Genomic DNA, 25,334 nt, shown 5'->3' with positions numbered 1-25,334 from the left:
CCGGAGGGGCGCGAGCGCACCCGCGGCACCGCGCGCACCCAACCGAGCGCCCGCGCGCGCCTGCGCGCGACGGCGGCCCCGCCGCCGCCCCTGCCCCGCCCCGGAGCCGCCGCCGGCGGGGTCGCGTCAGCGCCGCGCGCCGCGACCCGAGCGGCGGAGGGGCGGGGCGAGAGGGAGGGGGGAGCGGCGGCGCGGCCGGCGATTGGCCAGAGGGGCGGGGGGAAAGGCCGCGGCGCGCGGCGATGATGTAATGGCTTTGTGCGCGCGGCGGCGGCGCGGGGCAGCAGCGCTTCCTGCGGCTGGCGGGGCCGCGCGGGGCCTGCCCGACCCGCCGCGGCCCGGCCGGAGCGCCAGCGGTGAGCGGGGCGGCGGCGCGGGCACCGCGCGGGCACCGGCACCCGGCCCTGCCGCACCCCCGGGCTCTGCGGCTCCTCCGGCCGCCCCCGGGGCCCTCACGCGCGCGGGAACCCGGCCGGCCGTGTGTCGGTTTCCGAGCGCCGCTCGCTGGTTTAGCGCGGCCCTTGGGAGCTGGAGGAGCCGCCCCCGCCTCGGGAGGCCGCCCGCGGTATCCCCGGGTTTGGCGTGATCCTCTTGCCGCTCGTTCCCTGCTGCACGCAGCCCGGGGCTCCGCGGGAACGCGCCCTGCCGAGCCGGGGGCAGGAGCGCCGGGCACCCGGGTGCCCCCGGTAGCTGTGTCACCAGCGCGCCTTGCCGCCTTGTGCAGGAAACAGTCGCTAACGAAACTGCAGGGGCTTGGTTTCTGATGGTAATCTGAGCTCGCGTAGCCGAAATTCTTGTGTTGGTGGCTATGTTGACCTGCTTTTGTGAATTCTACAAGGATAAAGCGTGGCTGTGGTCCTTAAGCTTTTTCTAAGTTTATTTTTCAGATAAACTAATAGTAAAAACTTAATCTTTCATGCTTTGCTTTCTTTCTTTCTTAGGCTAAAAAAATAAACAGTTGAAATCTTCTTTATGAAACCAATCTTCGGTCAAGTGTAACTTTTGATGTATGGTCTCTAAAGGCCCCCACTATGCCAGCAGCTACCGTAGATCATAGCCAAAGAATCTGTGAAGTTTGGGCTTGTAACTTGGATGAAGAGATGAAGAAAATTCGTCAAGTTATACGGAAGTATAACTATGTAGCTATGGTAAGTGGGTGCTTGATGTCTGTCTAGCAAATTACTGCAAAAATCTTGACTTCAGCTGAGGTCAGTAAACTTCGCTCATCCTTTTACATTGAAACCATAAGGAAGTCTTAATGTTGAATTAATGCTATATGAACATCTGGATCTTTTATCTTTTTGGAAGATAATTTTACACACAGTGCTCTTCAGCTTTGATATGGTTGTCCTGTGTTCAGGTTTTGATTCTGCTCTTGCAGGACACAGAATTTCCAGGAGTAGTTGCAAGACCTATCGGAGAATTCAGAAGCAACGCAGACTATCAGTACCAACTTTTACGCTGCAATGTTGACTTGCTGAAAATAATTCAACTAGGACTGACGTTTATGAATGAGCAAGGAGAATACCCGCCAGGAACTTCAACTTGGCAATTTAATTTTAAATTTAACTTAACGTAAGTATTCAGTTCCTGTGCTGCTAAATGTATGTTTCTGCTTTACTGAAAATGTATAAGTGCTGTAGCAACTTCGTTGTCCATCTGATTGAAATAGTGGAATAGTGTAAATAATTCATGTAAGGAAAACTTGTCAGCCAGACATGGTGTCTTCCCTCATTTCTGTGCAGTCTGTCTTACTGTTGATAATTTGGTCAAAAATGCTAAGCAGTTTAAAAAAAAATTATGGAAGGCATTTTATAATTGGTGCAAGAGTTAGCTCTGTGTTTTTATGTTTAGCATTTTAGAGTGCTTCTGTCTTAACTTCGTTTAACTCATACTGTTTGTTATAGAAATCACATATTGTTTCTTTACATACTTTAAATGGGAAATACCAACACTTGAAGGAAAAAAAAGTGAAATTACTGAAGTGACTAAAAGAGTATGTCAAATGTTATAATTGTTCTGAATTATTTTGTCTATAAAGTCTTGGTTAAAAAGCAAGCTGACTTTTACTGTATTGGAATAGTACAATGGACTATTTCAAAATGTGATTTTTATCATTGATAAAACTTTCTAAGCATTACCCTCACTTTTACAGGGGGATCAAAAGCTTATCTGGTGCTCCAGTTATATCTTTAGCTGGTGTCAACCAAGTTACTAGTATCTTGATTTTGTTTTTTCTGGTGTAAACATAATTGGTCTGATAGATTTTGATGTGTTGATTATCTACTGAATTGAATACCAGTACAAGCACTTCTCACACATTTAAGCCTTGGGGTTTTTGGCAGTTGTGTTACAAGTTGAGAACTGGACAACTTTATATACAGGAGTTAAGTTCATAGCCTACAAAGGAGGTTTAGAGAACAGACCTTTATTTTTTTCTGCAGATGAAAAGATTTGTTTTCAAAGTAGTTGGGGTTCTTAAGAGGAAAACTGCTGCTGCCTCTCTTGATCTCTGTGCTCTTTTAAGCAAGCAGTGGTGTGGATTGTCACATATCAGTTTGATCTGAGCAATCTATTTAGTCTTGTGTGAATTGTCTCCTGAAGGAAAAGTTACTGCAGATTTAATGTTTTGGTATCTCTGAACTTACCTGGCCGTGTGAATGCTGGATGAAAGTTACCCATTTTCTTAAGTAGAAGAATATACTAATCCCACTAATTGTGGGAAAAAAATAAATTAATAGCTTCCAAACTGCGATCTGTGAAGAAGGGCCTGTGCTACACTTTATTCAGTTTCTGAGCTTCAAAGGTCTACTTAATATCAAACAACTGAAACCAAAAGTACCTTTCCATCTCTTTGTGTCAGATGCTGCAGAGATAAGACAGCTTAGTAAGGCAAGATTACCTTGTTACTAGTTGATGGTGGGGCTTATAGAAAAGTATAAACTTGATAAATACTGCATGAGATTTTTTTTTTTTTATGTGGATGGACAACTTACTTATTTTTGTCTGTTTCTAAACATCCTTTTGGGAAGTGGCACTGTGACAAGTGTTCTTCTCCTAAAGCAAAACAGCTGTTTGTTGTTCCTAGAAGGTAATTTTGTGTGTGTGGTTCCAGCCAGGTCTGGTTTTAGTGTGCTTTTAAAGAGCATAAATATTTCTCTAATCATACTATGCACACTATTAGTACAGAGCAGCACCTAGAATGAAACCTCCTTTTTGTTAAATGGTGAGTTTGTTTTGGATAGGTTCTTTAATGTACTATGGAGATAAACAGGTGTTGAGAAGCTGATGTCTCAAAGCTGGGGAACTAAAGAGCAGCTGTGCGGGAGTGAGGAAAAAAGATGTAACACATCTTGAGGATGTATGTGTATGTTTTAAAAAATGATTACTTGCTAATAGGAATAAGAAATACAGGTCTCTGAATCTAATGGTTAAGTTTGATATATTGGTTGTCTTGTCTAGCTTTCTTTTGTTTTTTATTAAAATTTAAAACTCTACATTGAAGAGACTTGAAGTAGTATGTTGTGGACAGTAAAATGAATTTTATTTTCTAAGTAGATTCATATTTACTTTTTTTTTTTTTTTTCTTAATTTAACCATTCCATGTTTTTGCAATGATGATACAGATAACACTTAGGGGAGAAAATAAGCTCCAAAACATGAATTTTAGCATGAAATTCTTAAGACATTGCCAAAAAAAGAAGTTAGTGTTAAAGGGAATAAACACAGAGGTAGGAGGGGGTCAAGAAAAGGTAGAAGTATTTTTATTTCATCCTCCTAAATTTTGGGTCTAAAATAGGCTTTTAAAGTTGAAGCAGATCGTTTAGAAAGAAAAAGTTAGGATTCCTGAATTCTAAGGTTTGGCTAGATTAATAAGTACTCAATTTCCAATTCTACTGCAAAAAAATGTTTTTATGAACACATTTCTAAACATTTACATAAGCTTAAACCACAAAAAACTTCTGAGAAATATTACCTACAGAACTAATCAAGTACTGGGATCTGGATTGTATTTCTCATATTTCTGCAATGTAATGTGTTAGTGCATGAACTATTAATTTCATTTGTCACAATTTAAGCAATTTATACAGATATTTTACCAAATAAGTTCTATAGATGCATTTTCATCTATAGGCTTGCAAAAGGGTGGTTACAGGTAACTGAAAGAGGAGGCGGAACTAATTTTTTAATGAAGATGGTAAGAATGGAGGTGCTGGGAGTGGTGAAATGATAATGAGGGTTAAAAAAAATACTTTGAAAAATGGTTGGTTTTGTAATTTACCTGGAACAAAGTCAGATTATTCCTGCTCTGTGCTAAGTCTGTGGAATTAATAGCAAAAAAGAATTGTTGACTCATTGAGACTTGTAGATTATGGAAATTTGCTTTTCCTCTCTGTTTTTAGAGAAGATATGTATGCTCAGGACTCTATTGAACTCTTGACGACATCTGGTATCCAGTTTAAAAAGCATGAAGAAGAAGGAATTGAGACACAGTACTTTGCAGAACTGCTCATGACATCAGGAGTTGTATTGTGTGAAGGAGTCAAGTGGCTTTCCTTTCATAGGTAAATTTTGCATGTGAAGTATTTGAGGTTTCAACATCTGGTGGGTGTTTGAATTCTAGAATTTATATTGCACATCTGCTGAGTTTAAATGCTGTGTATGTAGCCCATATCTTGGTTGGTAAGACTGAGGAAATATTTCTGCTTTAATACCTCTAACACCACTTTGTATTGGAAGAATAGAGGGCACAGGGGTTTTACTGGTGTTCTTAGCTTTAGTGTGTATGCAGTAACCAGAAAAGTGTGAAGCTGAAAAACCACAAAACTGCTAAACCAGCAGGTGGTGCTGTACATGTGCAGGTAATAACAGAAAGATTACTAAAAGCAAACTATTCCTACGCAATCCTTGAGGAAATATTGTCTGTTTCATAGGAGAGAATTATCAGTGAAGAGGTCTGTAAAACACTGTTAAATTTGTTGTAAATCTTCTGCTAATCTGGGCGCATGAAATTACTCATCTTGGAAGGAGTTCCTTCATAAGCCTTGTGCATATATTTTACTCTTTATTCCATCAAAGGGGTCAATCTCTCAAGTAGAAATAGAAATGTGACTGATAAATCTCTATGAGTCTGTCATGATACGAAAGATTTTTGAGTGAGTAAATTTAACACTTTAAAAACATACACAGGAGTTGTTTAACTAACTACATGTCAGAGTTTTTCCAAGCAACAGTGTCTTTAAAGGCTTATGCTATGTAATGCCCTTGAGTTGGTGTCTTTAAGTGCTGGCTTCTAAGGAAGTCAGCAAGATAAAGCGAATGAACAAGACTATAAACAAACTAGTCTCAGCTAAAACATCTGTATCTCTTAGGTTGTATTGGTGGGTGGTATGTAAATTATGGAATTAGAATAAAAAATGATTCGTCCATAAGTATTAATACTTGGAAAATAAAAAGTCATATAGAATTAGACAAGTATTTATGCAATAAACAAACGCAAAAATAAGAATTGTTTTAGCAAGGAATGTGTAACAGTAGTAGAAGGATGCGTGTAACATATTTGCAGAAGTCATGATTTTGATGTGTTTTGTACAAAGAAGTGCTAGGCTGAGTTTCCAAAGCAGAAAGGTTTAAAAGACAAGACAGTTAAACAAAGAAGGATCCTCTGAGCACAGCTGTCACTTCCATCTTCCATTTAACAGCTGTTTCAACTCACAATAAGACTCTAAAATAATCTTACTCCTGCTATCTTACTTCTAGAATTGCATCTTGAGGAAGAATACTGTAATAAGAATGCTTTAAATTGTGTCAAAATAACTACAAAAGCCAAATTAAAATGAATTTTTTTTCAGCTTCCTAAGCACAGTATTATGGGCTCTAATGTGTATGTTTGTGATTTACCCTTGACTACAGTAATATGGCTTGGATAGTTCAAGAGAAGGGAAGGCAGGTTATTCATGTAACTGGTGCCTCAGGAGAGGAATGTAATGTAGAAACAGTTTCAGCCTCAAACTGGTGTTTTTCCAATATTGCATGGTGACTAGGACCCAGTATATACCTGAGCAATTTCTACTCTAAGGATTCTTTCTGGAGCATAATTATATTTAGTGTATGTAAATGTATATTTAGTGTATGTATGTAATAATAATGTAATTTAGTATATGTAATTTAGTGTATGTAAAAAACTAATGGGCTGGTCAAAGTGTAGTACAAGCCATGTGCAATAATGCCATTTTTTACTGGTGCAGCTTATGAAGGGTTTTTGAAATTGCTTTATTAATAGAAGTCCAGTTTCATCTGTGCTGAAATGAGTTTCTGTTGTGGATTTCACTGAAAGTGTCTTTAGAAATTCTCTTAAGACAATTATTCAGACACTAATTAGTGTTTAAAGTTTTTGTGCTTTTTCAGACCTTGCTGATAGTATCTTGAGCACAAAACCTTGGAGTAAGTGGATTAAGTTCTGAGGAAACCAAAATTATACAAAGCTATAAATGAGCATGGGTCATATAAAATGTGCCACAAAGAATAGTGAACAGCTGTTTCTGAATACATCTTTGATTTTGTTTATGTTCTGTCAGTGGAAACTTACGCAGTGGGACGGTCAGTTGAAAATCTGTTCCATTAGACTCTCCATGCAGTAGTTCTTTGACAGCTGATAAAGCTGTGCTTGGTAGTTGCTGACTCTGCTATTGCTTCCATTTCCTTAAAATGCCTGTAGTACTATTAACTCTTAAAATTTGAGTCCCCATAGTAGCTGGGAGAAGGGAATTACTCCTTTCTCAGTGTTTGAAGATATGGTTTGGTTTTAATTTACTAGTCTTTGATTTCCTTGAATTTCTATGCAGTTCATTTATGTGCTTTTTATCTCCACATTTGATGTAGCTGCCTTGGTATCCTGACATGTTGGCAAATCTCTGGATATGCAGTTCTGTCAGATATGAGTGAAGAAATATTTGCACTGTGTATTGCAACTTCATAGACAACTTCCTTCAAATCTTGTGTATGTGCATGTTAAAATGTATTTGAGTTAATGAGAGAGAAGGGTGAAGCCCTGAATTTGTGATTTTTTTTTTTTTTTATCACAGTCAAAAGAGCTATGAGTGCTTGACAGTCTAGCCAGTTAGGAAGGAACAGCTCAAATGCTGATTTTGTGCATGTTCAACTGTCTGCTCTGCTGAAGCTTTCAGTGTCCACTTGTGTGCAGCTCCCTTTGTCTGCCTTTGGAGGGTCTGTGAAAACATGCTTTTTGGAAAACAAAAAACAGATGCTCTTGGGATACTGCAAGTTCCAAGCTAATGTGTTTCAATAATCATTTATGTCTAACTCATTTTAGTAAAATTTAATCCGTTGGCTCATTTCTGTTAGGGTTATAAAATGAACTAAAGCTTTCTCAGCTCTTGCATGTTTTATTTCAGAGGATTGGTGCTTGAGTAGAATTTTGTTGATTGGCTACCTGAATTCTATCTCAAAAGTAAGAGAGAGAAATAGGGTCATGTTTGATCTCTACTCTTGTCTTTTTGCCTAGAGCTGTCCATGTTAAGTGAAAAAACAAAACAAATATCTGTGAATGCTTGTGTGTATAGCTCCACAGATTGTGGCTTGCTTTGCTAAGCGATTTCAGGTGATTATATTAGAAATGGTGCAAGGTTTTTAAGGCAAGGAAGTCTGTGTGCTTCAAGGTGTAAACCAACCACTAATCACTGTTAGAGGATTAGAAAAAAACTTCTGTAATGGGCAGGTAATTACATAATTGCTCACAGTGGAGTTTCATAGCCTTCTCTTAGCATTATTCAGCAGTGGCCACTCTAGATTTGTTTTAGTGGATCTAGCTTAGTCTTGAGTTGGAGTGACAGTTTTTATGTCTCTAAGCTTGGATCTGCTACAATCCCCAAGTGAAAAAATGAGTAATTGTCAATCAAAATTGCTATTTTTAATAGTCTGCTCCCTCTCAATATGAATAGTAAAAGAATGTTGACTTTAAGTATTTCCTTCTTTAAAGAAATTAGAAGTGTTTGAGGGCATGTGTTTTCTATTATTTTTATTAATGCACTTCTTTTAAGACAAGTCAAACATTTTTTGAAGAGGAGTAGCACAAATATGTTTTTTTTCACTTTAATATGACTGTTACATTTGAGCCGTGAGGATGATCAATGTCAGGAATTCACTGAGTTAATAAACTGTAGGCTCTGAAGTAGTAAGTTTCCATAATCTTGAACAGTGTTTTTTGCATCTTTTTGAACAGCCTTTTTTGTTGATGTGGCTTTTTCTTTTCTTCTTCTACAGAGGGCTTTATGCTGATATGGGCTTTCCCACCACTTCCCTCCCCCTTCAAATGATCTAATAAAATTAGACTTCCAAGTTACTGTTTTGCCAAGTTTACTACAGTTTTTACTTTGTAAGAGTCAACTGAAATCCTTCTTTATCTTTGGCTCCTTTGCTCCCTGGCCAGTGGCTGTTGCTATGGAGATTGGAAGGTGGCCAGCACAGCTTCAAAGTACCAGATGCAGCGCAGGATTTGTTCAACATAAAATTAATGCTTAGAGCACTGGAAACTCCCATAGGAGATCTGCAATAGTCTATAGGTATTGTATATCTTGTATTAATGGACTTGTAGCAAACAATCAATTTATCCCCAGTATGTTGAAGGTTTTTCTACTCTGTCTTGAAACTCATAGTATAAAGATGACAGAGATAATCTTACTGTATACAAAAGGTTCGAAAAGTAAACTTACTTACATTGAGTGTGCAAGCTGAAGTTTTGAGCCTACATCAGAAGTCACCACTTTTTGTGGATCCTAAACATCTGCAGGATCAGTGGTGTAGTGCTTATAACTGATTTGTCTTTTCTATTGCTGATCTCAAAGTTAAAGATCCTGGCCAGTATTTACCAAATTGAAAAATTCTTGGTTTTGTGTATGACCCTTGTGTAATCAAGAATGAACAAAAGTCTTGGAAATTTGGAGTCTGTGGGGGCCACCTGCTCACTTGAATCATCCCTCAGCTCCATGCTAAGGTGCTTTAAATAGTAAAACTGAAAAATACTTCAGTAGAGGCAGCCCTGATGTGTGTTTTCATCTTCTTTGTTAGTACAGGCATATTTTAAACTGTATGTCAGTAAAATCTAGGAACTGATCTGGTTCAATGGAAGCTTAACATGGAAGAGCAAGTATCACTCCTTCATTTAGTTTTGTGCATTAGCAGTTCTGCAAGTACAAGGGATCAGAACAGCTGAGTTTCATGGTCAGATCATGAATAATCTGGTTTGTAATCGCTGCCCTCCTAGGAAAAAGCATAACTTGTCATCCCTGCTTTTTGTTGTGGTGTTTAGTCCTGCTTTATTACCTGATATGTGTCTTTCCTGTACTTAACCCTCTTGTTTCTTCTCATAACTATTTGTAAAATTATGTGGTTTCCCCATTAGTGCCACACCTCATTCCTATGTCCTCTTTTAATCAATCAAGCTATGGAGGAGGAAGCCTTCCCCAGCTCTTTTCTCTACCATGTGCACACTATAATACCCCCATTTCTTCTAACAAATAAGCACTGCTCAGTTACTTTGCTGCCTCCTGCAGACTCTACATGTACACACAAAAATGTTTCCATCTTACTCCATCATTGCCTCCAGAAAGAGTAATAGTCTACAAGCTATTAAACTTTGTAGTTGTTCGTGTGCTGATTTAATTGGAAAAGTTGAAAGACAATTCCTCTTCTTTGTTGCTGGGGGTTAGACTTGCCTGCAGGCATAAACATGCATTGGCTCTAGAAACTCATTAATCTTTTGGATTTGAAGAACTGTAGAAGTTTCTGTCTCAATTTGTAGTGAGAGACTCCAGTGTATGTGAAAGAAACCAGCTTAGGAGGCTTTCTGGTGGAAATTCTTGTTATCAGATGAAGACCCAGCAGCTCTACCTTATTTTGGGAATTAGACAAACTCCTGTAGGCAGATCTTCTTGCATCTTCACTTGGCCTCATTCAGACTAAATGAAAATGTTTTCTCTGGAATCTGCAATAGGGCCATTTATATTGAAGTTCAGGTTTTTTCATAGAAGTTGGTCTTAATTGCATTGAATTTAAGCAGAATATCAGCAGAATATCCTATCAGTGTGCAGTGAAGTCTTGAAGATTGTTGTTTTTCCTGTCAATGTGCAGTGAAATCTTGAAGTGAGAAGGATGCTTCTAAGTCACTTACTTATATTGTTTTTGTTACTAATTTTCAGTGGATATGATTTTGGCTATCTAATCAAGATCCTGACCAATTCCAATTTACCTGAGGAAGAGCTGGACTTCTTTGAGATACTGCGATTGTTTTTTCCTGTCATCTATGATGTAAAATATCTCATGAAGAGTTGCAAAAATCTGAAGGTAAGTAATCTCTTTTAATGATTTGGAACAAATTTTGCATTTGGAGACAGAGTATGTCATGCTTAAAAATATTTTCTCTATTTTTATTGTCTACTTTTGCACTTACTATGCATATTAAGCATTGCTGTCTCAAGCTTTACATATTTAATATTAAAGACATTGCTAGAAGCCAGCAAGAGCACAAATCAATTTTTATAACTGCTTACCAGTTAAAAATATCATGGTGAAACTGTATTTACAGTACTTGGTTGATAGATGATAAACTCATGTTTGGAATTAATACTTCATTTCCTTAGGGATAAGAATTGATGGGTCTCATATACTCTTATTTCCTCATTGTGCACTCCACTAAGGAACTGCAGTCATCTAGGCAGAGGTAATTTCAAGAAGATGATGTGGAAGTGTCTTGGGAAGAGAAATGAACAGTTTCAGATGGCCCCATAAGCAAAGATAAACAACAACATATGTTCGGGGACAACATGACTTCTAGGAAAAAAAATTAACTAGAAACTAATCTCTCATGTCAGGCCAGCAGGGCTAATAGGCTTACTCTATTAGGCATGAAATTTGGATACCTTATTGGACTGGAGAATGAGTGGGAACTGGAGCTAAGTGTGTGAAAGGGAATATAGCAAGTGAAAGAAAGATACTAAAGGCACTGTTAACAGCTTTACTTGCCAAAGAGCTGTTAAGAGTCTGGACTACTGCTGGAGTGGGTTGCATCACTCTTCTGAGGCAATTGATGATTTGTTGCTTTTATGGAAAGTAATTTAATTCTCTAGGATTTCTTAATGAAAACCTGCAGGAAGAAGAGACTACATCAAATCCTAACTAAGGAATGGCTTGCCAGTTCATTGTGCTGAACTACTGATCTGTGTGCTGTTTATAGTCATCTGTTTCTTTCTAAGATGAGCTAGCAGAGTATGTCACTGAGTAGTAGTGCAGTTTTGTGGAAAGTAAATTGTGTGAATCTTTTGTTAATCAAATTAATGTTGAAAATTTAGATCACCCTTCCAGTTAGTAAGAAAAATATATTTACCTGTGTTCATATACAATTATTACTGGTATAATCATCTGGGCAAATGGCTGTGTATTAGGGAACATCTTAGAAACACTTCTTCTCCAAAGAGACCAGGAGTAAAAAATTTAAATGCTTCTAAATTTCAAGAGTCTTAAGTTAGGGGTGAGGGGAACCCGCCCTAAAAAGTCCTCACTTTTGCACTCCCAGTGAAGCAAAGTAGAGCATCTGGTGCCTATCTGGTAACACACTTTGCAAGAACAGAATGTATATTCCAAATTTAGTGACATAGAAAAGGTGACAAATTGATGTTCCATGTCACTATTCAGAGATGACATTCCCAGTGGGCTTGGGAAAGAGGATATTGTAGTTTCTGGCATTATTAAGGCATAGTTGTATGTAACCTGCATTGTTTAGAGACACTAAGATGTTTTTGGAAGACAGGAAAAACTTTCACAGGTCTTATTTTGTCAAACCATAAGAACAAGGGTAATTTTTTTTTTTTCCAGAGCTGAATATGTAGGTCAGCTTTCCTGCAGTAAATTTTGATCCACTCACCTAATCTGCAGACTGATAGTGACAGCAGGGGAAGGGAAATGGACTATCTTATCCCTCCAAATTTGCCAGTGATGAAATGATGGTGGACTTGAACTGTACTGAGAGAAGCTGCCTGAAACAAATTACTAAGCATTTAGTGTTGTACCTCTAAAAATGCATGTGCTATCTCCTAATGTGTGTCACCTTTGATCTTCATTAAATTGCAGTGAATTGAACAGCTGTGCAGTTGTCTTTTATCGACTTGTCTAAGTTATTTTTTTATATGATAGTCACTGATCTGCTGTAGGTCCCCCACTCTCTGCCCCCACACACTCAAAAAAGATTTTTGGCATTGGAAAGAGAAATAGGCTTCAGAACTGGAAATCTGTTTGATGCTTTTTTTTTTTGTGGAATTAAGTACTCTGAATTTACAGTCTGTTATTATGACTCTACTGGCATGCAGATTGGGAGTTGACTTGAGATATTAATGTATTATAGGTTAAACTCTTGCTTACAGTCTTGATAATAGGGGCAATCCTAAGTAATTTAGATTGGTAGACCTTGTTGGAAACTTGCTTTTATTTCAGGGTTTTATACAGAGCAATAAGCTCTGTGACTGTGTCGTGAAATGCGAGTTTGAAGTAGATTTGCTGTTGACCATGGTGGTGTGATTGTGTAAATTATTCTGTGGCCTTTTTCTTGGAAGGTTGATACTCTGAAAATTTGGGAAGAATTTGTCCTTCTCCAAGAGTGAAGCATACCTATCTGGAGTGCAAAATTTTTACCTGAAAGAGAATATCATTAGTCTAATAATTTTCTGTTCTGGTTCCATCCAGGACAGGGTGAATTTTTTGCCCCCAGGATGGGGCATGGAGGTTATTCTGTGACACCTTACATCATTTTCTGGGCATGAGGGAAGGGCTTGCTTCCAGGTCACAGTAGTGTGGTGGAGGGAGCAGTCAGGTGTTTCTGTTGGTGAGCAATAATGTTTCTCTTGTGTACTCTATCATTAGTATTGTTGCTATTTTTGTTTGATTTCTTATCTCACTTCTGTTTTCCAGTAAATAGCTCCTATCTCAACCAGTGTTCTTCACTTTTTGTGCCTCCAGTTCTCCTCTCCAGTCTGCCACAGGAGAGGGCAGGGAGAGGGGTGAGTGAGTGAGTGTAGTTTGGAGTGTTTTTAGTGGAAGCAGTAGCTTGGAGAATACCATTCCTAAACCGTGACAGCCTTACTTGGCACCCAGTGTGGGGCATGAACAATTGAGATCTGATCAGAGTGGGTTGGGAACAAATTTCATCTAAGCATTTGTCCTATTAGATTATTAGATCATTAGATTCAGAGCCAATGGTCACAATGTTGCTTGGTCTATTTGTGTGAGTGTGGTACCTCAGCCTGTATATGTTTCTATAGATGTACTATGTGCCCATGAGGGTGCTGTTTTTCAGATTAGGAATGCTTTGTTGATGTATGTTGATTATATGAACTGGAGTCATGTTTATGACATGATAACATGAAGGGCAGTGAGGATCATTTGGGATATTGAGTGTATTCAGTGCTACTCTCCTACCCTTACCTTGGGTACTACCTCTGGGAGTCCATTGCTAATCATACCTAGTCTGTGGGGAGAACAGGGGAGGATAGATTTCCCCAGTTTTTCACTACCTTTTTCTCCTTCAGGCCTGTTAGAATAGCTTTTGAGAATTTTTAGTTTCCTTTTGATGTTAAGGGAAACATGTTCTTGCTGCTGTCGGCTTTGCCTCAGTGTGGTCTACACCATGTTTTGAGTCAGTACAGTCAACACTGTTTAGAATCAGGACAGAGGTTTCTGGGAAGGTTAATCAGAGATCTGTCTGAGGGATGATAATCATGAATAGCGTGGAATGTGGGATAAAACGGGCCATTTTTTGAGAAAAATGTCTCCTCCAATGTTTTGCTAGTATAACTATGGGACCTCGATAAAGTGACAGAATATTTGCAAGAAGAATGCTGTGGCAACTTATAAAGAATCAACTTACTGAAGTGTGCTGGGCCCTGGCTACTCTTTATTGGACACAGTCCAGTGCTAGACAGAACCCTTAGGGGAAGAGGAAGAAAGCAGATCAACAGGTGCTGTGACCACTCAAATTACAGCCAAACTGGAAGACTAACTCATGCCAGTAACAGTCACACCTACACAGAAGAAGAAATCCAGGACCAAATCAGTTTACACAGTGAGGGATAAAGAGGAAGTAGAGCTCTCACAAAAGGAGGAGGAGGCAGGACCAGAGATAATCACTCAGTTCCTATCCCTGGGTGAGCTAAGTGGAAGGATTTCAGCCACCAGTCATGAAAGCCCTGGATGAGCTGGCTGCTCTGATGCTGGAATATCATGGCCCACAATATGAAACTAGATGGTAGTGAAACCAAGCAACTGGTATCCCTGTCCTGGTGGGGATTTGGGAAGAGGACAGAAACTCTTAGCCTCTGGAGGTGATTCTTCCTGTCAAGGTGAGAGAAAGGTATTCTCTCATGGGTGATCTAGTGGTGTGCCCAAGCAGATGCAAGGCCTTAGAGAAAGATGTCCAGTGCCTGAGAGAATTAGTTGTGCTGGAGGTGATCTGTAAGGATTCCAATAACAAGAAGTCCCCTGTAGATCCACATAAGGTCCATTGTACACAATCCATATGGCAGAAGTTTTTATGGAGTACACCATTTCATTCACCAACTCCTTGGTGTTGATGTCAATGAAAGAAAGAGAAAAAACTGTCCTTCAAGGTGACAGATTCCAGTAATAGATCTCTCTTTTCCTCCTTATCAACCTGCTCCTTGGCTGTGGAAAGACAGTCCAAGACTCCAGACAGATTTAAAAGACTCAAGAAAACTGGAGAGATGTCCCATGCCCTACCAGTATGGACCAGCGTTTTTGCTATTGAGATATACGGCGGCTCTGTGTATCCTTGGCATAGATTACTGCAGAACACAAAAGAACATTGTTGGGCTTTTGGGATAGCTACTGTGGAGACAGAGGAAATTAGACAGCTGAATATAACTTGCCTTGTTTTTCAGAGGACCCTTCTGCTTTGGGACTGCTGAGGGTCAAAGAACAACCAATCTCTACTACAGCAGTGCACTGTCGACAAAACTGCACTGAGCGGGTACTCCACGACCTCCATCCGTGAGATGATTCGTGAACTAGAGAGCCAGGGAGTGGTCAGCAAGACCTGCTCACCCTTTAATAATCCTATATGGCCTATTGACAGTGGATTTTCATGGCCTGAATGAAGTCACACCACCACTATGTGTCACTATGCAGATATGCTAGAACTGGCATAGTGAAAGGCATAGTCAAAGGCAGCAAAGTGGTACCACCACTGATACTGTTAATACATTTTTTTTCCCATTTCTCTGGCAGCAGAGTGCAGGCCACAGTTTGCCTTCACCTGGAGGGAGCACCCAGTACACCTGGGACCGACTGCCTCAGGAGAGGAAACAAAGCCCCATCATTTGCCATGGACCAATGCAGACTGCAGTGGAAAAGGGCGAGGCTCCAGAAGACTTGCAGCACATAGATGATGTTGTATGAGGGAACATGGCAGAGGAAGTTTTTGAGAAAGGGGAGAAAATAATCCAGATCATCTTGAAGGCTGGTTTTGCCATAAAGTAAAAGTCACGTCAAGGGAACTGCCCAGGATATTCAGCTTTCAGGAGGAACATGGCAAGATGGATGTTGTTAGATTCCAGTTGATATGGTCAACGGCATAGCATCTAGATCCCCACCAACCAGTAAGAAAGGAACACAGGCTTTCCTAGGTGCTGTGGAGTTTTGGAGGATGTATATCTCAGATTACAATGAAATTATAAGTCATCAATATCAAGTGGCCCAGGAGAAGAATGATTTGCAGGGGGGTCCTGAACAAAAGCAAGCTTTTGAACAAATCAAATGGGAGATAGTTCATCCAGTAGCACTTGGGCCAGTCTGGTGGCAAGATGTGAAGTATGTGCTCTACATGGCTGCTGGGGAGAATGGCCTTCTTGGAGTCTCTGTCAGAGGGTACCTGGAGATACTTGAGGCTGACCTCTGGGTTCTGGAGTTGAGGGTACAAAGGATCTGAAGCCTACTGTGCCCCAGTTGCAGCAGAGATCCTGGTATTTATGGAGAGGGTTTGAGATCCCTCAGAAGAGACTGGCACCCAAGCATAGCTCCTTTTTGCACCCCAGCTACCAGTGCTGGTCTGGGTGCTTGAAGGGAAAGCATGGTGGAAACACACATGCCAGTGATGTCATGTGGAGTAAGTGGACTGTGCTGATTTCAAAAATAGCCTCATAGACACCTGGGCCAAAGAGCACAGTACACAGTATGAAGTGGGTTTATCATATTCCCTATTGTGCACCAGCCTCTGGGAAAATTAGACAGTACAATTGACTGTTAAAAATATTGAAAGGAATTGGTGGTGGAACTTTCTAACAGTGGGTTCCACATTAAGCAGAAGCCATCTGCTTAGTTAACACCTGAGCTGGTCTTGTCCAATAAAAACCTCCACATAGCATAGAAGGGGATAAATCCCATTGTGCATATGAGCAACATGTTAGGGAGGACAGTTTGGATTAGTCCTGCCTCAAACAAAGGCAAACCCATCTGAGATTGTTTTTACGAAAGGACCTGGATACCTGGAATGTACCCAGGGTACATTTCCCACAGAGAGATGGGGAAATATGATGACGTGTACTTCAAGGGGATTTGATGTTTGGGTAAGAACAGTTTGTAATGTTGAATTGTATAATACTGGTTGCTGGATGCCATAACTGCTGTGGCCAGTGAGTATGGAGTGGTCCACATATACCACTCATGATCTCCTAATGGAGCTTGCAACGAGCTGACAGCACACCAGCCCTCCTGCCCTGGAAGACATCTAGGATAAATAAAACTCACAGAAATGAACAAAATTAACAGACATCTCAGAGGGAAGGCCATTGACTGTTGAAATTATACCTGTACTTGTGTGTGTGACTATATGTATATATAGTTGGATGTTACAAGATTTGGACATGATGTAGATAGTATAGAATAAGAAATGGATAGTGTCCTGGTTCTAGCCAGGAGATGGTGAATTTTTTCATTAGCCAGGATGAGTTATGGAGGTTATTAACATGGAGGTTATTCTGTGACACCTCACATCATTTTCTGGGCATGGGGGAAGAGCTCACTTCTGCATCAGGGTAGTGTGATGGAGGCAGTGATCAGGTATTAGGTGTTTTTCTGCTGCTCAAGACAGACTGAAACTAGCAATAGCAGTACTAGGTTTTATTGTTAGTTTGTGGGTAATGTTATTATTGAAGCTTTCATCTTTTTAAACAAAAACCGGGACCCAAACATGTTGCTGTAAGATTCACAGGAATTTTCATAATGTTTGATCTGATTTTCAGTTTGGACTCCTTTGTAGCTCCATGAGTTTTAATTTTGACTGTTATGTTTTTGCCTCTTATTGCTTTAGTTCCTGTATGTGAAAGAGGTTAAGGTTGCATGGGAAGGCGAACTCTAGGCATTCTTTATTTAGAAGCATTGCCTCTGTGCAACATTTTTTACCTTTCCATGCCTATTGCAGCACTAAAGGTTCTGTCTTTTTTTTTCTTTTTAATCTCTCTACATCTTTAAGAATATGCATGTGCCTTAGTCTTGCCAGAGCTTTATAGCTTACTAAATTAATAAAAGTCTTTGTACAATCATGTGCTCACAGCATTAAAAGATTCCAGTTACAGTAGTATATGTCTGTCCTTCAGCTGATCAGTGTTATCTATGTAAAACCAAACCAAATTTTGGCAACTTTGCTCTCACACGTAGAAGCTATTACTGTTTTGGACAGGACACTAAAATGATGTTTATTTAGTCACTTTGCAGTTAAGGAGATAATTTTTCACATAAGCTTATTAAGAAGAAAATTTCATTCAAAGCTGGAGAAGTTTTACCTTTTAGAGAAGATAGATTTGCAGCTTTGGTGTGTTCTCTACAGCCTTGTAGTCTGCCCTTTTAAAGCACTGTATCAATAGTCATCTTGAAGGAATTGTGAAGTAATGACATCTGGTTACTGAAGAAGCTGGAACATAAGGTGTATTAGTCTTGTTGGTTGCAGTACTACTTTATTTAGTCAGTACTGACAGAGAATATTAATCCTGTTTGATACAGAAAGTTTGATTCTCCTGGTATCCATTTATCTAGTATAATGATTGTTTCAGCTAATGTGCAGTTATTAAAATATGCCTGAGGTTGTATGGCCTGTGTAACAGATTTTCCCAAATATGCCTACTCCATGTTCTAATTTAACTTCTCAGCATTTAACAAAAATGTTTTGTTTTTTCAGGGTGGGTTACAAGAAGTGGCTGAGCAGTTAGAGCTGGAAAGGATAGGTCCACAGCATCAGGCAGGGTCCGATTCTCTACTCACAGGAATGGCCTTTTTCAAAATGAGAGAAGTAAGTGGACATACTGTTTGATTTCTGTGATAATAATGTGCTGTGATAGTCACAGGGAATTGCTGATTCTGATAAGTCTGTGGTATTTTAATGAGGAGGGCTTCAGGGGTCAATCCTTTCTTGACAAAAATGAGACCACCTGTATTTTTCCCCGAGTAAGTGTGAACCAGCCTTACTGACTCCTTGCTTTGCTGCTGAGTGAATATTTCTTCCCAATTCCAGCCTAGGCCTACTTTTGGATTTTTTTGTGAAGTTTTGTTTTGGGATGTTTTTTCTTCACCTTTGTTGCAGGGTGCCTTTTTTTAGGTGACTGCAGTGATTTATGAACTGCTGAAGGCAGACTCCTTTCTGGGTGACTGTACTCAAGTAAAATTTTTTTTTTAGAACTTTTGCTCAGTGTAATATCCAGCTGGTGTGTACTGCTGCTTGTGGCAGGCTGAGAGGTGGGGAAGGAGTGTTGCTGAACCACTTCTAGCTAAACTTTCAGGCTAGAGGTATGTTAAATAATGCCTTCCAGGCTGCTTTGGAGAATTTCCATGCATTTCTTTTTCCTTGCCGTTAAGCAAAGCACAGTCTAACTAAGGTTCTGAAGGTCAGTTAATTCAAGGTTTACAGCAAGGGCAGTCAGGTCATACAGGCTTCACATTTCCTTGCTACTTGTCTGCATATAACAGGAAAATACTAGGATATTTCGTATTAGCAGAACAATCAAATGTTGAACAGGCTCCTTCTGGAAAGAAGTTGCACTGAACAAATGCCAGTGCATCAGAATATGGCATCCTTCCAGCAATTCAATGTAATTTACCATGTCAAAACAGATGGCAATATCAAACCTCATCATTTAATCTTGTTAAGTACTATATGCTGAAGTCTACCTTCTGGAATCCAGCCTTCTTGAATGAAGGAGAAAATGACCACGAGATTGTGACAAGTATTAGTGACACAAACGCTGAAAGAGTGATGGCTTAAGCTGGTTTGCTCATCCTAGCACTCTGTTCTGCTTCTGCTGGAACTGTTGCAGTTGTCAAGAGGGTCATGGGCTAGAGATGCAATAAAAAGGATTTTGTTTCTGGTATGATCCAAGGCCAGTGCAGCTACCTGCTGTCTGCCTGGTATTGTGGAACTTCCATTCTTGAATTTGAAAATCCAAGGCAAATGAAGGGAAGCATATGATAATCACACTTAAGATACAGCCTTTAAAGTGAGTTTTCTAGAGTAAAGTTCCCAAACCCATGATAGTTTCTTTAATGAGATGCAGTTTGTGTTAGATGGCAAACTAGCTGGTTGAATTTATTTACCAGAAGCTTTTACCAGAAGTAGAAATCTCTAAGGGTTTTTTAGTGCAACACACTTGCTTAAGCCAATAGACATGGACTGATAATGAATTTTTTTCCCCAGTACTTAAATACTCTTTGCAAATACAGCATTTCTGAATAAGAACATAGTATTAAACAGAGAAAAATGCATTTAATGTAGATTTTTAAAGCTTTTCAGCAGAGTTCAGTGTTTAAAAATGTATTTCTGAGTAAAAATACTTCACTTCATAGTGCTTTTTAAGACACAGAATTTTGTTACTAATTGCTGTGAAAGAGATGCAGCTTGCTTGCTGGGTCTTGGAGTGTCAGCCAAAAAAGTTACTGATCCTTTTCTTTCCATCAGGAATACTTACATAATGATACTATAAGAGTAGAGTTGTTATTTTGGGCTTTTCCTACCTGTTTTATTTCATTAAGAACTGCTGGGGGCTGCAAAACATATAGTTAAAGTCTCTGATTCCTGCAGTAGAGAATTTTCCATCCTGACAGTGCTGCTAAAAGCAAAGCTTGAAGGGGGAATTTTGACCTGTGTGATATATACAGGTCTCCATGTTTAGATTGTGTATTGCATCTATTCTGTTCCTGCATATTTCTGCCTATTTTAGATTTCTCATATTGTTGATGACTCAGAATGTGAACCACTGGGGTGTCCAGGATTGCTGTGAAGGTTTTAGGGTGAAAAGTGTTAATGTATGTGTGTCTTCTTATTTTTGCAAGATAATTTGTGATTTTCTGTTTGAAAACCCATCTGAAAGGCAGAGTATTAGAATATCATGGGCTATATTTTCTCTTCCACTAAAAGGTTCCACTTGCAATTTAGACTTGTAGTATGTAAATGCTATCTTGGTACAAAATTTTCCTGTTCCTCATTAAATGAAGTCCTTCTCTGTGAGGAGCTGAAAATGCATCTTCCTGCATTTCTCTAAACTCTGGTTTTGTGCTCATACTCCCCACCCCAAACCTATATAATATAAATCAGGACATCTCTATTCCAAGATAGAGTATGGTGAAAACTCCACACTGAGGAGAGGTAAGGGAACAGGCACTGATGATGGATGCTAAACATATTCCTGTTGTAAGAAGCACCACAGAAGTCAGATGGAGAAATCTCTTTGTTGTTCTTGCAGATATGTGAGTGATGACTAATAATACAAAATTATTAAAACATTGCATTTGGCCATTTAATTGGGAGAGGTGCACAGGAAGACTGATTGTATGTCTTGACAGATTTAAATAATTATGTCATATAGCACATTGTGATAATGTCTTGAGATTAAAAGTCTTATTACACTTTTGCACCTTGGGATTTGATATCTTATTTAAAAAGGAAGTAATTTTAAAGCCTATTTGCAGTTCTATTGAAACGGAACCTTTTCTTTTGCAGTAATTCATGTCTCTTCACTTTTTAGATGTTCTTTGAAGATCACATTGACGATGCCAAATATTGTGGCCATTTATATGGTCTTGGTTCGGGGTCATCTTATGTACAGAATGGCACAGGAAATGCTTATGAAGAAGAAGCCAACAAACAGTCATGACATGAAATGAAAGGCCATCTTTTTGACCTCCACATGCTTGTATATAGGTTTTATCTCTGGTTGAACCCCTTGGACAATTAAGGCTTTTTCCCCCCTTTCTCGGCACACTATCTTTTCTGCCTTTCTATGTACTAAACTTGACTATTCGTATCACAGATTTTGATCTTAATATTGATATGTAAAATTTTCTGGGTTACATTTTGGCCTCTTAACAAGCCCATTTGTAAGGAAGCATGTATAGGATCAGTGTGGCAGAGAGAAGGGGAAAGTTGAATCATAATGAATATTCTGGTAAACTTGCCTACATCGTTCTTCCAGTTTTTTGTCTTTCCCCTCCCTTCTCTAAATTAATTGGCTCTGATTATAACTAACTTCCCCCTTCACATCTATTCTTTCCAGTAAGTATGCAGGTGTTTTAGCTATTCAAGATTGTGGACCATCAGATTTGCACTTTAGAGAGTGACTCTGACTCAGATCCTCTGTTTTATTTGAAGTTTGTTTTGGTTTTTTCTTTTGCCCTCAGCTAGAAAACAATCATCTGCCAAGTTTAGCAGCTTCAAGCTGTATTTTCTTGGTATCTCAACCCACACAATGGGACTTATTTGCTGCATAATCTGTGTTTGTTCAAGCAAAACAAACTACTGAAATCATAGTAATTGCTCTTACTTTACTAGTGTTTGGTCATCTTCCAACACATCCTGCACATGTCAACTACTTGTTGGCCTGCTGCTTTAAAACTGCTCTGTGATGGGGGAAAGAGGCTTGAAAAAACAGCTTTACACCCTTCAGGAGAAGAACAGCTATGACTTTAACCTTTTTGCCATTAAGCTGAGAATTGAAGGATAATGGAAAAGTAAGAGTCTTGTAATGGCACATTTCCCGTGATTAACCTCGTGGCTTTTATCCTAGTAATGTACACCTCAGATATTTTTTATGAAGTCATATTTATTATGTACTTGATTTCATGAATTTTGTAAGTCAGTTTAGTTGAAGATGAACCCCAAAGATCTGAAAAATACTATTTAATTGAATTATTGAATTAGAAGGACAATTAAATCATGCCTTTTTGTAGTTGTTACAGATGTTACAGATATTTGTTGTAAGACAACAAAATATAATTAACTTCCAGCTAATAAAGTTACCTGAGGAGTGTAATGCTAGTTTATTTTTGAGTATATCTTACAATATATTTTAGATATATTGTTTTCAAGGACCCTAAGGTATGTTCTTAACTCTGCATAGCATGTATACAGAGCAGTTGTGCAGGAAGGATTTTTGGTATTGAATAGCTAAATACTAGCCTGGAATGATGGAATGTGTGACATTGTGTGTCTGTGCGTGTGTGCACATAACGTGTGTTTGACACAGAAATCAATGGCAGAAAAATCTCCAGATGTTCACCAATTACCTGTTTTATCTTGTACTTAAAAGCAAAAAATCAAACACCTTTTTCTCATTTAATTATGATGATGTAACTGGGCGGTCCTTTTTAAACAAGTAATTTGCATAACAGAGGGTATTTGTTTTTAAAGCTTTTGTAAATAAAGGCCTAAGAAATGTTTTCTTACATAACAACAGACTGGTGGTTTTGTTGCAAAATTTTTCCTGGAATGCGATTATTTAGTCAGTTCAGCTCTGTTTTGTTAGGCATGATAGTTCTTTTCTACGTACTGATATAGAGTGACCTAAGTTGCTACTCACTGACTGATTTTACATTCAGAGCAGAATTGTGTTCATGGGTTTCCAGTCATTTAATTCCTACTGTCCTGAGTTGGAAGAGGGATGATTGCAATTTACTTCTGAGGCATCCTAATCCCATTAGTACTTTCATACCATTATGTATTAGACGATGGTGACTTGTTTTAATTGCCTTTGGCTTTAAGATCGTGATAGTGAAAGCAGGATGAATTTTTACTGTGGCCTCCAGGGTTTGCATAGACATGGAATGAAGAACCCCTGAAGTTTGATGCATTTGCTTTAAGGTAGTAGCTTTGCCTAAAGCATACAGATACAACTATCTGGTTAACTTGAGCAGAATGACTCTTCGAAGGACTTTAATGGGTTTTTGTTTTGAAGTAGGTTTTTAATCGACGATCAAAGGAAGTTTTTAGAGTCTTCTGAACGTGTGCCTATAGTAAAAGTTCTAGTGCCGATGGGGATTTGTTTTTGAAGTGACTGCTGAGCATCCCACATGCTGTGCTGTGCTTTTCTTTGCTTCCTGTCATAGAATCATGGAATGGTTTGGTTGAAAGGAACCTTAAAGATAATCTAGTTCCAACCCTCCTGCCATGGAGAGGGACACCTTCTGCTAGACCAGTATTTGACTTCAAAGAATTCTACTCTTCAGTTTTCTTCCAGTTACAAAAGCATTTCTCAAAAGTCACTGGCCAGCATGAAAAGAGATTATGCTTTAGTCTGTGAGAGAATACTTAGTTGAGAGTTGATTGCAGCTGGGGAGACATCTGTGCATCATCCATTTCCTTGGCAAAATTAGATTTAGTTTCCATTAAGGAGTAATTTAACTTGTGAATTGTAGAGATTATTAAAAAAGCAATTTCTTACATGTAGGACCATTATGTGTAAAGTTCAGAGCCTGAAATCTGTCTCCAAAGTGGCCAGCTTTAATTGCTTTTGCTAAAATTAATGTGATGTGCAGGCATAGTTCCAGCTGTCTAGACATGCACCTTTTTGTTCAGAGACAAAAATCCTCTTTCTAGGCCTCTGCTTTTCCCAATCAATTTAAAATACACTGTTGTTGAGTAGGTTTGTCAGGAGAAATGCAGTATCACAACCTGTTATATTTGATCTTTCTATTTTTAATCCTCTTTTATTTTTGGCTTCTGGAGTCAGATGAGTGTTCCAGGAACCTTATGTTCTCTGTCACTATTTTTTTTTTAATATATATATATAAAATTTATTTTTAACATTTAGTTCCTTTGCTCATTAAAACTAGGCGAGAAGCATCATTGAAGTAGAGGAATAGAGATCTGGAACACATTCAGAGTATTTAAGGCTTTTTCCCACATGAATTTGCTGATGACCTATAAACTCTGACATCCAAGAAATTTCTGTTACCTTATCTGACTGGTTACTCCATACTCTGAAAATACTGGAAAAATAGCAGGAAGCCTGCATTCATGAGCAAGGTGCTTCTGATTCAACTCAAAAACATGCAAAGGTGGAAGCAGAATATTGTTGTCTGGAATAAGGAAGATTTATCCTTGGTGGAGGAATATCAGATTAGGAATGTAAAAACAAACTGGACATAAAGAAGTTCTGTTTTAAATTCCTAAGTGATTTTTCAACCTTGAATTAACTAATAACTCACTTAAACAATATGCACTGGAAGAAAACGCTCCACTCCAATCCTGAAGCAGTTTTTAGAACTCCAGTGGAAGTTTAATAATCACATGTCAATGGATTTAGGGTGGAGTGGGTTCATTGCAGTTTATTAACCTGTAAAATAATTAAGTGAAATTTCAAATAAAACAGACTTCTCAAGATGTTTATTTTACTCCACCATGTCAGTTATGGCAGAGAAAGCTAAAAGCCTCCAGTAGAATTGTGGGTATTTGCCTAACTACTTTAAATTGTTGACTTTGAACAAAATCTCACAAAGACTAAATCCCAATTTTTACATAGAGTAAAATCAGTTATGTATGTGTACTTTTCTATTCTTACCATGAAGTTATTTTCTTGGTATTTCTTATGTTTAGTGAAAATAAAGTAAAATAAAACAATCTGCCATGAACCTTGACTGCTTCATGGCAGATTGTTTTATTTCCCTCTTCCATGAGGGTACTTATTTGGTGTTTGTCTCCCTCTTGCACACAAGTAGTGAAATGAGGATCCTGCATTATTTTAGCAGTCTTGGGTTGGGAATAAATCTGCACATTCATGCCAACTGTGATTTCTGCAGAGGCTGGTGTTGTTCTTTTGTCAGCACAGATGATATACTATTTCCTGCCTCTGTTGGACAATTGTCTTGCCCAAGAGTGCTCTTTCACATGAGAAAGACACTTGCCTCAGTTAACTGTGTTGGATGTGAGGAATAGCTGGAGAAAGGGGAAGGGAAGTCTTCTGCCTTCTCTCTGTACCAGGTGGTAAAGAGAGAAG

General features: G+C 39.0%; 1 protein-coding gene across 1 annotated transcript; it reads left to right on the top strand.

The window, feature by feature from the left end:
* Positions 1 to 253: 253 nt before the first annotated feature.
* On the top strand, positions 254 to 22,793 carry CNOT7 (CCR4-NOT transcription complex subunit 7). Its single transcript, XM_021535507.3, has 7 exons — positions 254 to 356; positions 942 to 1,148; positions 1,382 to 1,575; positions 4,404 to 4,565; positions 10,218 to 10,362; positions 18,254 to 18,364; positions 21,090 to 22,793. Exons 2-7 carry the CDS (start codon positions 1,032 to 1,034, stop codon positions 21,216 to 21,218), a joined length of 858 nt encoding a protein of 285 aa, XP_021391182.1. The 5' UTR covers positions 254 to 356; positions 942 to 1,031; the 3' UTR covers positions 21,219 to 22,793.
* Positions 22,794 to 25,334: the final 2,541 nt, after the last annotated feature.

The sequence above is a fragment of the Lonchura striata genome, chromosome 4 (assembly GCF_046129695.1).
Source record: "Lonchura striata isolate bLonStr1 chromosome 4, bLonStr1.mat, whole genome shotgun sequence".
Classification (NCBI taxonomy): domain Eukaryota; kingdom Metazoa; phylum Chordata; class Aves; order Passeriformes; family Estrildidae; genus Lonchura; species Lonchura striata.
The sequence above is the reverse complement of the archived record's forward strand: the minus strand, read 5'-3'. Positions and strand labels throughout refer to the sequence as shown.